The 12,547-nt window shown below is 35.8% G+C and overlaps 1 protein-coding gene across 1 annotated transcript; it reads right to left on the reverse strand.

Annotated features, from left to right (window-relative positions):
- Positions 1 to 72: 72 nt before the first annotated feature.
- LOC140746213 (uncharacterized) lies at positions 73 to 12,483 on the reverse strand. The gene is made up of 13 exons (XM_073078263.1): positions 12,214 to 12,483; positions 10,901 to 10,978; positions 10,129 to 10,221; positions 8,778 to 10,029; positions 8,214 to 8,354; positions 7,414 to 7,525; positions 6,712 to 6,855; positions 6,167 to 6,312; positions 5,393 to 5,559; positions 4,656 to 4,776; positions 4,070 to 4,185; positions 1,249 to 1,362; positions 73 to 220 (listed from the first exon to the last, which is right to left on the reverse strand). The coding sequence occupies exons 1-12, from the start codon at positions 12,241 to 12,243 to the stop codon at positions 1,255 to 1,257; spliced, it is 2,508 nt and encodes an 835-aa protein (XP_072934364.1). The 5' UTR covers positions 12,244 to 12,483; the 3' UTR covers positions 73 to 220; positions 1,249 to 1,254.
- Between the last annotated feature and the right edge of the window lie 64 nt (positions 12,484 to 12,547).

Consider the following 12,547-nt stretch of genomic DNA (forward strand, 5'->3'; position numbering starts at 1 on the left):
AATTGTAAAAGTCAACAGTTACCATTTACCATAGACTCTATAGGAAAGAATGCTTTATTTTATTTCTGTTTAGGGAAGAAAACAGATTATTTTTTTTACAAATAAAAAATGTTATTTTATAACCTGTTTAATAGAAATAACAGGAACCATAGACTTTAAATTAATACATTACAATATCAAAAATACATCACAATATAATAGGCAGCTTCATTTTTAATACCTGTAACAATATAACATTTTTTTTTCATAAATAAGCATATAATTGAAGTTAATAATTGAAGGTGGTAGAACCCTTTGTGGTTCGACTCCGGCGGCACCACCGCCACACCTATTTCTACCTAATAACAGCAGTGTTAGGCGCTGCTGTGTTCCGGTTTGAAGGGTGTGGTAAGGGAGAAAGACTTTTCCGAGGCATTCCAGCTTAGTCCTCAGGGGTAGCGGCGCATCTGTGGCCGACCTCAGGTACGAATATCTAATCCTATCTGGGGTTGATTACAGATGTCCATGGGCGGCAGCAGCCACTTACCATCAGATGGACTGCATGCTCGTCTGCTACCCTTATATTATATATAAAAAATATATAAAATAATTTACATAATATTTATATATGGTGGTAGACCCACAGGGATTAGTCTCCGGCGGCACCACCGCCACACTTATTGTTGCCTAATAACAGCAGTGTTGAGTGCTACTGTGTTATTTGAAGGTTGATTACAGATGTCCAGTAGCTACTTACCGGGTTGACTGCGTGCTCGTCTGCTACCCTATATTATAAAAAATATATACGTTATAATATACTATTGACTACACTGACACTATACTGTCAAATGTTTTTTTGTATCTCTACAACGGCGCCATCTATGGGTTCGTACACAAAACTGCGATGCGACGTCGCATCGCAAAAATCTGCGAGCTCCCTCGACGCATCGCAAGAACTTGCGAATTGATTCGCATCGCACAGTGGTTGTTGTTGTTGGTCACCCTGAGAGACGCTACGCCGCACGATATCGCATCGCAGCAATTCGCATCGCAATTTTCTGCGTTGCGAATTCGCATCGCGTCGCATCGCAGTTTTGTGTTCGAGCCCTATAGGGTCAATGAAATATGTCCTATCTTTCAAGCTGGAACCAACCTTACAGACTCGAAATTTTATGGAAATGGATTGAGCGGTTTCAGACATTCACAAGTGAAAGATTAGAATTACCTTCTTTTTATTATAATTATAATAAAACAGACTTCATACATTACCTAGTTTCAACTGACAGCAGGTACAGGGTGCCTGCTTTGTACATTGAAGAAATCTGTTAGTTTGCTTTGGCACTGAATATCTTCTTTGTAGACTAGAGGACACGGGAAATATTTCTGAAAACATAACATTCTATTATTAAAACTTAATAATAAAAATAATAAAACTAACATTACAGGTGAATTCGCTTCTTGTGGAGTGTGGAATTTATTTTGAGTTTATTATCTGTCAATCTGTCAAATAGGCTATGTTATGAGATCAATAAAAGTTGTGGATTTGACTTAACATTAGATCTATTTCTACACTAATATTATAAAGAGGAAAACTTTTGTTTCTTTGTTTGGTTGTAATTAATAGGCTCAAAAACTACTGGACCGATTTTAAAAAATCTTTCACCATTCGAAAGCTACATTATCCACGAGTAACATATAGTCCATTGAAATGTTACATTTTTTAGGCCTTAGTGTGCATTTGTCAGAGGACGCAATTTTATTTTTTTAATGTGTAGGGGGGGTCAGTAGAAGCTTAAGTTCAAGTTTGTGGGGTCGGCACCCTTGTCCCCCGGCCGCCATCTTGGAAAAGGGGGTGCAAAGGGTTTTCGCGCTGTATCTCGTAAACTAGTTACCCTACAGAAAATTTAATCAAACATAAAATGTAGCAAATTAAATTTCCTACAATTTTATTTCTATTACTTTTTATCGTCAAGTGACCAACAAAAAAGTTATAAACAAAAATAAATGAAAATTTTGTAACAAATTTTCTTTTGGAGGTTATAACTTTTTTTCAGTTCATTTTACAATAAAATGACATCACAGCAATTTTGTAAAGGGTTTTTCAACGAACAATTTCCTCTATATAATTGTTTCATTTTATTTATTTATCTAGGTTTTACAGCGCTCCAAACTTGAACGGATTCTCGAATGCTCATAGGGATGCAATAAAAACTAAAAATTAGGCTTACTTTTCTATCTATATTTTTTTTATTCATACAATTTATTATGATCTTAACATTCCTATGCTATTATTAAACTATGTTTGACCCTTTTACCCACCACCTATGAGGTAATCCACGGGCAATTTCTAGACAAAATAATGTTATTTATTATTATATATTGAAAAATGTCTATCAGTTATTATTTTTTCATTCTCTTCGATGGTCCAGGCTGCGAGAAAAAATCTGAATCAGTATCCGAGGTGAATTTTTGTAGTATAATGGGAGTTGGTATTGGCGTCATTGTCGGTAATTCATCTTCTAAGTCATTTTCTTCAAGTAATGTTGATATGTCCACGATGTTGCTGCAGCTTTCACCACCACAATGGAGGCAAACTGGTGAACATTTAAGGCCTGCTTTTCGGCAACCGCACGCACTTCCACAATTTCCTTTGCATCTGCAAAAGATTAATTTCATAAGCTCGGGGGGTGCTGGAGGGTTGGAAGCTTGGATTGGCATCCAAAATTTTCCATGCTTTTTCCAGCCCCATTCTTCTGGATCACAATATTTACCGAGCCATAACTGAATCTGGTGATACACTCGGAAACTGTGGAAACGGGCTGCAATTTTCAATATATAATAATAAATAACATTATTTTGTCTAGAAATTGCCCGTGGATTACCTCATAGGTGGTGGGTAAAAGGGTCAAACATAGTTTAATAATAGCATAGGAATGTTAAGATCATAATAAATTGTATGAATAAAAAAAATATAGATAGAAAAGTAAGCCTAATTTTTAGTTTTTATTGCATCCCTATGAGCATTCGAGAATCCGTTCAAGTTTGGAGCGCTGTAAAACCTAGATAAATAAATAAAATGAAACAATTATATAGAGGAAATTGTTCGTTGAAAAACCCTTTACAAAATTGCTGTGATGTCATTTTATTGTAAAATGAACTGAAAAAAAGTTATAACCTCCAAAAGGAAATTTGTTACAAAATTTTCATTTATTTTTGTTTATAACTTTTTTGTTGGTCACTTGACGATAAAAAGTAATAGAAATAAAATTGTAGGAAATTTAATTTGCTACATTTTATGTTTGATTAAATTTTCTGTAGGGTAACTAGTTTACGAGATACAGCGCGAAAACCCTTTTGGACCCCCTTTTCCAAGATGGCGGCCGGGGGACAAGGGTGCCGACCCCACAAACTTGAACTTAAGCTTCTACTGACCCCCCCTACACATTAAAAAAATAAAATTGCGTCCTCTGACAAATGCATACCCAAATGTAACTTTTCAATGGACTAATAGGCTATATTTTAGGCTTTTAATAGGCTCAAAAACTAGTGGACCGATTTTAAAAATTCTTTCACCATTCGAAAGCTACATTATCCACGAGTAACATAAGACTATATTTTAGGCTTTTAATAGGCTCAAAAAGTACTGGACCGATTTTAAAAATTCTTTCACCATTCGAAAACTACATTACGACGAGTAACATAGGCTGTGTTTTATAAGAAATATATTTGATAAATATATTTTGAGGCGGTACAAAGTTTGCCGGGTCAGCTAGTAACTGATATAATGACAGAAAGTAATGGTTAAAATTGTAGTCTATGTAGTAATTTATCTATTCACCACTGTGAGATTTACATTTTGAGGAAATTACATAAGATCACTTCACATAAGGTACATAAGTAAATGTTTTATTGTCATCTAATATGCCTGATACTCAAAGTATTAGGACTGACAATGGATCAGTCATAATCTAGACAATATGTTCTGGGTCTGGGTGTTTTTCTATACGTATATCCGTGTCAATGACCTCTACAATACAAGAAATCCCAAAATATATGTATAACATGTATACACTTTACAAATAATAGCTACCTGAACGGCTTTGACCCCTCCAGAAATATCCACCGTTGGCACAACTTGCTTTGGCTTAAGGAAGTTGACGAAACGAATCATCTCAGAAAAACTGGAATGCTCGCTGTATGGTATACCTGTAAATAACGTGTGCATAAAGTATTGTGGCAATTTTTTGGTACGCTATAATAGATGGCGCCATGAGTCTGAATCACGCTATAGAAGTTTTCTAAGCACCTTGCATAAATAATATGTACGATCATCTTGTCTTAAATCATCTCTTTAAAACGAGCGTTGTACATTGTATAATCAGAAGGTTGTTATCATATTTATCATGTTATAATATTTATGCATTTTAAATTTTATTTTGAACCGAGGATTTACTTTTTATTTCAATGTCTGATGTAGCGAACGATCATACAATCCAACTTATTGAAAGTGGTGATTGCCAACAATGAACATGTGGTGTTCCGTTCCTAAGTACCCCTAATAATTTTGCCATCACCTCATAAACTAAATTAGAATGTCTCGTGTCCCGCTCGTCACCCCGAAGACTAAATCGTAACGCCTCATGTACCAAACAGGTACAAATGTCCAAACAACTTACCATGTATAGTGACCATGTCTTTTGTGACTGGCGTGTTCTTCCCGTTCTCCCAACCGCTCGGTTTAAATGCAACCACTTCACTGAAAGCACCCTGTAGACTGTCCAGATAACTGCGTAACTTCTGTAAGGGAGTAAAAAAAAAATGCACACTTTTTGGAGGTTCATAGAAAATTATCAGGTATTTAAGTTTATTTACGATGTTTTCTTTCAAATGTACGTATGCGTATGTATGAACACGTGTGAGGGTGTGTGAGTGGCATTTTCAACAACATACAAGTGTAATGTGTTTGTGTAAGCTTATACATGCGTACATATTATACGTGTGTGAACAAGAATGCGTGTGCGGGCCTGCAATGTATTTATATGTGTGTGTGTATGTACATGTGTGGACAAGCGTGCATGTGTTGGGGGTTACGAGCATACGTGTTCTTGAATGTGCTGTATGGTATTACCGTGAACACGCTCGTATTTATGTGTCTGTTCATGTGTGTGTGTGTCAGTGCGCGCGCTTGTGTGTATGTGCGTATGTGCATTCGTTCGTACGTGTCTATGCGCGTGTGCGTATGTGTGTGTGTGTGGGTGTGTTTGTATGTGTGTGTGTGTGTTTGTGCTTGTGTTTGTATGTGTGCGCTCCAGTAAACGTGTGTGGCTGTGCGTGTGCGCACACGTGTGTAAGTCTCTCTGTGTGTGTGTGTGTGTGTGTGTGTGTGTGTGTGTGTGTGTGCGCGCGCGCTGACCTCGTGCGTGAGGTCGCGCATGGGCACGACGTGCAGCTGGCAGGCGCGCGGCGCGGCGTGGCTGAAGCTGCGGCCCTCCACCGTCTGCAGCACCTTGTCCTTTTCCGGGCACGCCCACACGTTGCAGCCGACGCGCTTCGCCATGCCCAGGAAGAACTTTTCCTTGCCTGTCGTGTGGAAAATATCTTTTGTGATATGATATGATAAAACCCCAAGGAATATAATTTATATAAGTTTAGGTTTTGGTTTAGTTTACCAGGCCATTCATGAGTAACATATTATTGAATCGCGTTTTTATATTCTTATATACACCGTAAGGAACGCCCAATGTGTATTTTTTTAATTTATCATTACTTACCAGAACTTGATTCAATAGGCGACACTATCCGATAATAATAATAGGGTGCGTTTATTTTTTCAAAATGAACTCATTCGAAACCCAGTTAGAGAAATACATTATTTTCAAATCTTATGATGCAGTTTTAGTTCTTTCCAAAATCGGCCTCGTAACTACTTCCAGCATTTTTCGCTAATCCATATAGTTTCGGATTTCGCTATGAAGGCCCACAAAAAAAACCTTGTACTTATGTTTTCAGTTATAGTGCCAGAATGACCCTGGAGGTCCATTTGAAAAATTCATTTTATATATTATGAATAAAATTGGTTGCAAAGTTTCATATGCGGCATTTACTACTTGATATCAGATGAAGTTCATGCTTTGCTATTTCTTTAACTTAAAAAAAATAAGGGAACAATTTAAGGTACATAACTCACCTATAGTGTAGGTGCCACAAACGATGAGCACCGAGCCAAACTTCTTGCCAATCTTTTCTAGGGCCATTTTCTTTTGCCGCAAAACATGGAGCGCCATTTCTAGGCTTTGGTCTTGTGTGGGGAAGTCGTACCGCGGGTTGCAATAACTGAGACATGAACAAGTTATTCACATTTATTGTACAATAAAATAAATATAGAAAAATAACTATTAAAGGTAGATTCTAGAGAATTATTTTAGTGCCTACAGACATAGGCACTAAAATTATTCTATTTTTTATTAATTATAAGAGCAGTGTTAAGAGGTATGTTTTGGTCTAAATGTCATTTTGATTAAGTATTCGTTGCAATATTAACTTTTTCGATGCAACTACTTTTAAAAAAAAAGTCTTCACAAAGACTGAAAAAAAAACCAAGATTGAAAACAAAATCCAGTAAAGAGTGAACCTCGATTTTATTTTTATTATTTCTGAGAATAGACCCGTACCCAGCAATGGAGCAGTAATGGGTTGATGATAAAAAATATAAATTCAATTCAAGACACTCACGTGGTATCAAGATATATTGTATGTATGTCGTTATTCCAGAATACAGGATGAGATTCCATCAGGGGCGTGGCTCTGAAGTCGCCTGTGTGCAGAAGCGTCTTGTCGTTCGGTAGCGTGAAGATAAGCATCACAGCGCCGGGACAACTGTAATTATTTAATTATAAGGATATAGACATCAGCCCTTAATACAATATTAGTATTTGTCATACCTCCCTCAGAAAGAAGGGCTTTAGCGTTGTCACCACGCTAGGATATGTGTATTAAAGGTAGAGCACTCTGTGGTTCGACTTCGGTGACACCACAGCCACACCTATTTCTGCCTCATAACAGCAGCGTTAAACGCTGCCGTCTTCTTATTTGAAGAGTGTTGTAAGGGAGACATATTTATCTGAGGGATTATAGGAGGGATTGAGGACGACCTAGTCCTAGGTAGAAATCTAATCTTATCTGGGGTTGATTACAGATGTCCATGGGCGGCAGTAGCCGCTTATCACCAGGACTGCATGCTCGTTTGCTACTCTTTTATTATAAAAAAATTGGTGACCACATTAAAGACAATTTCCCTGTCGTACATGTTAACGCACACATGCGCGCCCCACACCTCCTTTTCGAAATTCAAATTTATAAAGTTATGATATTTGGCAAACCTATGTTGAAGTCAGACTTGTTTTCACATATTATTTTAGTTTAGTTATAACTTACTGATTTGCGTCGATGGCTGTCACCTTAACGCCGTCCACTTCCAGAGGCTCATCAACGTTTATTATGCGTATGAATTTCGCATTTACACCCAGCCGCGAAGTACATAAATCAGCTAAAATATCAAATATACAAATAAAAAATATCTATAGATGATTTCAAAATAACGGCCTATTTAAGGCATTTTTAAATAAACAGCTACATGGTAGCCAAAGCTATGGAAACACACGAAGACGAGTACAAAATGACCTAGCACCCATCATTGCAGTTTCTGCCTAACCGGAAAGCAAATATGGAACACTGGCGGAAAGTTATGATGAACGCTAGGCCGCTGGAGTCGTGACCATAATTTTTACGTTTCATCCATTTATTATTAAAATTCTTCCGTATAACTAAAGGCAACAAATTCTGCGTACCATGGCAGGGCCGGATTTTGAGGTCTAGAGGCCTTGGGGCAACAAAGGAGTGGAGGCCCCGTGGCCCCAAATTATTTTCCGAATAAAATGAACATTTTTTTCAGTTGAGTTTTTCAATAAATATTTTATTGTCAAACGCAGGTAAGATTCTTCTAGTATTCATGTTTGAACAAAGTACTGTAGATAAAGGTAAAACAGCGAAAAAAATATCAAAGGAAAAGATATTTTTTTTTACTAGAGTTTACCGCCCCGATTGCCCTTCCTTAAATCCGGCCCTGACCATAGTATAGTGGAATTCTGGAGTTTCACATGAACCACAATTTAAAACATGAACCTTCTTAATAACATCAATATATTTTGATAAAAATCAATTAAAAATATAAGTACCTGTAATCTGTGAACAAAATAGTATTTTGTTGAAGCTTTTCTTAAGTCCAGAGTAGTGATCGGAATGAAAATGAGTCAAGAAATAATTTTTAACACCCGGTATTTCACCGTAGCAAAATGCATCCACCGCAAAATGTGTCCCTGAAAATGTAAACACAAGTAACAGATATAATAATTTAAAGCTTAAACGAAGTAACGAAATAGTCCACCAATGCGAGTTTTCATAAAATTGATATGTAAATAGATGCAGCATGCGGCGACAGTGAATTTTCCGCTATTTAATTATTCGCATAGCGATAAGTCTTAGATTTATAACAATAGACTGACAGTTTGAGAGTTTTTCCTATACCTAAACCACTAAAAGATAATAATTTGAAAATTAGCAAATTCGTATAAAAAGTTACTGACGATATTAACTTTATTGATAGCATGTTATTCACCAAAAAGTTAGTTAAGTACGGTGCTAATGAGATATGCAAATGATTACAAGACAACCTTCACATTCATACAAAATCATCAATTTAATAACTTGGGTACCACGAAAAGTAACAAACTCGAACTCACCAGCAACAATCTTGTAGTGTGGAATGTCTCTTGGAGCAACCGCAGTCTTATTTGATTTCGTCTTACACGGCAAGTGGAAATGCAACGAATCTAGGTTTCGTCTTGGGGAACAAGAACTCACGCTTTCATTTTTGTATCTCGGCGAAAGTGACTTAGGCGCCTCCGAGTTAGAAGTCTTTATATCCTGGCGAATTTGAGACATTGGGTCTCTGTGCGGCATCTTCGACGACCTAGGTAACCCATTTTCCTCCCTGCTAACTCTTCGGGACAGTCGGCCGATACCATCCGATCTAGCGGTATCAGCTCTCACAGTCTTGCTCATGTCATCGTGCCCTAGTACTTCATTATCACAACTTTCAACATTATCACGTAATTCAACACTTTGTTCCTTTTTATTAGCAGTCCCTAATCCACTCGAATCTTTTGTGTACGCAAAATAATTGTCTATTCTATTCTGACTTAGTTTATAACCATGCACTGAAATATTTCCATTCTTGTCAGATCCAATCACAGATTTCCTTTTACCGCCGCTCAAAATTTTGCTCTTCCCTTGAATTTTCCGCCTGATCGATTTATAATGTGGTGGTTGGACAATAACATGAGATAATTTCTCAATGGCATTTGTGTTTAAAATAAGAACTTTTGACTGATAATCTTCTGAAGTTGACAGATTTTTCTTTTTTATTTCTAAGTTGATAGAAACTGCATGTTTTTTAGGCGTATTTGGTGGGGTTGGTGACAACGTGTCGATATCAAACTCTTGCGAATTTTCAACAACTTCGCAATCAACGCTTGTATCATTTTTATTGTGGGAAACTAGCATTTTCTTCATATTAATATTCTTTGTCGTTACATTTACGTTCTTGCAGTCAGTGAGAGAAAATGAGAGTGAAAAATGGGGTTTTTCATAAATCATCGTATCATCCAAAGAGGGATCGCCAATTTCAGTAGCAGATGATAGAGATACTATAGAGTGGTTTTCATTTACAATGACGCAATCAAGATCATCTTGTAAAGGACTTAATCGGCCGTCTAGCGTCGGGCTTACTTTTGTCTTACTTTCTTCATTAGAAAAATCAAATTCTGGGCTATCGCATGCTGTACCTTCTGTAGTATTTACATTAACTATCTCAGAAGCATTTCTAGAAACACTAATTGCCACTTCTTGTAAATCGTTATTAAAAACTACATTATTATTTTCAGTTTTCACTGTTGTTTTAGGATTTTCTTCATTTTTTGTTGGAGGTTGATCCTAAAATTAATATTTCAGTTTTTTATAATCTACACTATACAGTACGAATGAAGGGTTTTTTTAATAAAATGGTAAAGATAAAGGAAGTAAATGACTTACAGGGTTAAAATCCTCTTTAATTTTAGATACTTTCTCCTCATTGGTTCTTTTTCTTCTCTTGAGTGACAGTGAAGAAGGATTGAATTTTGGTTTCTGCAAAGAAATTCTGATTTTATTATTCATTTGGAATATTCTTTACATCATTTAAAAAGCCTGTATTTATGTGGTCACTGCCATCCAGGGATACCTGTACTCAACGCCATATAGAACGGGGTTCTACCTGAAGTACCTAACTACCTAGGTTTAAAGATTCTTTATATTACATAAAACATGCTTGGATTTAAATTGTGATTTACAATGAGAGACTATGTTTAATACAGTGTAGTTCTGCGTTTATTCAGTGCGAAATGTAGAGTGGGTTTATTAGAGTGAATTAATGTATGTGTGCACTAGGCAGTGATAGCCTAGTGGTTTAGAAACTCCGCCTCTCGATCGAGGGGTCTGAGGTTCAAATCTCTGGCACGCACATCTGATTTTTATGTGCGTATTAGAATTTAATTATCACTTGCTAAACGGTGAAGGAAAACATCATGAGGGAACCTGCATACCTGACAGATTTATAAAAAAAAATCTTAAAGGTATGTGAAGTCTGCCAATACACACTTGGCCAGCGCGGTGGACTATGGGCTAATCCTTCTCATTATGAGAGGAGACCCGTGCCTAGCAGTGGAACAGTAATGGGTTGATGATGATGAATGTATGTGTGCATGTATGCATGTGTCAGCAGGTGTGCATGATTCTTACTCTACCACCTTGCATAATCAACACTTACCATACATAATTCATCTTTATCTTCAATAACCTCATCCAAGTTGCTCTTTCTTTTGAGTGACAATGAATGCCTTGGTTTCTGAAAATAAATATTTTTTCTATTAATAAGTAAATAAAATTCATTATGGACAGCTCAAATTTTATCACAAAACAAATGTTTATAGTGGATATATGCAAATAATGGGAGTATTTGCAATTTTTGGAATTTGTGTTAATAATAAATAAAAATACTATTTTACTATACAGGATACCACTAGGCTATCACTGCCATAAGGCAAACTCTGCCTCTCGAACGAGGTCCGAGGTTCAAAACCCAAGCACCTCTGATTTTTCAAAGTTATGTGCGTATTAGAAATTAATTATCACTTCCTAAACAGTGAAGGGAAACATTTTGAGGAAACCTGCATACCTATGAGATTTACAAAAAAAAATCTCAAAGGTAGGTGAAGTCTACCAATACGCACATGGCCAGCGCATTGGACTATGGCCTGATCCTTCTCGCTCTGAGAGGAGACCCGTGCCCAGCAGTGGGACAATAATGGGTTGATGATGATGATGATGCAGGATACTTTTTACTATACATGATTATATTTCTGGAATGTGATACATTATATACAACTTTATCCGCCTATTCAAATCAGCACAACATAATAAAGAAGGTCACATGATAGCATTTAGGAAATATTACTTTTAAATGTAATACTAAATTATTTATATGAACATAAGATTCAAGTGCGTTTAGCTCAGTAAGTTGACGACAGGTAGTATCCATTGAATTATTAAAGAATACTAATTGTTGAGTCCTAAAATAGGCGTATTAGATTCAAATGAGCATATTAAAACTTAACAATAACACAAAATATATTTAATATTTATAACACATAAAATTTATAATATCCCAAGGATATACCTAGATTTGTTTATGTTGTAACTATCACGGTAAGAATAAATATTGATACATACAAAGGTTATTTATATATCTGACTAACTAGCAATCAAATCCAGTTTTAACATTAATAATGACTAACTCCGGTGAATTCTACATAAGTATGTTCAGTTACAATAAAAAATAATAGTTTTCGTCTGGTGGCCATGAGTTGATTATTATTATAGAAAATATATGTTTTTATTGATAGAAATCAGCTTAATTGATAAAGTTCATCGAGTGAGGTGCTAATTATATATGGATATTCTTGTAAGATAAATTTAACACAAATAACCCTTTTTTTTCAAAGGCTAATCCTGAAATGGTTTGAATACAAAATTTCATGAAATAAGTACAAGTACGTAACAAATTTAAGTGTTACAACATACTTTTTTTTTGCATGTCTCTTTTTTCTCCATTTCCACACTTTAGTCATATACTTAATTAAAGATACTAATTACTTAAGTACTTAATAGTATAATTTTAATCACTGATTTATCATTAAATTGTAAAAACATAATTATTTCACACAAAGTTCACGATTCACTTATTCATAGCAATATCTAACATAGTTTAATACTGGACTTAAATCTAAATTTTCCTCAATTCCTCAATTCCTAAATCTAAATTTTCCTCAATTCCTCAATTTCCTCAATTCTATCAAAGAGAATATAATCACTACGTTTTAATTCTATCCAATCTATTTCAATATTTTCAATGTTC

The sequence above is a fragment of the Epargyreus clarus genome, unplaced genomic scaffold (assembly GCF_041222505.1).
Source record: "Epargyreus clarus isolate Ecla_fem2 unplaced genomic scaffold, WU_Ecla_fem_2.2 ptg000012l, whole genome shotgun sequence".
In the NCBI taxonomy this organism is placed as follows: Eukaryota; Metazoa; Arthropoda; class Insecta; order Lepidoptera; family Hesperiidae; genus Epargyreus; species Epargyreus clarus.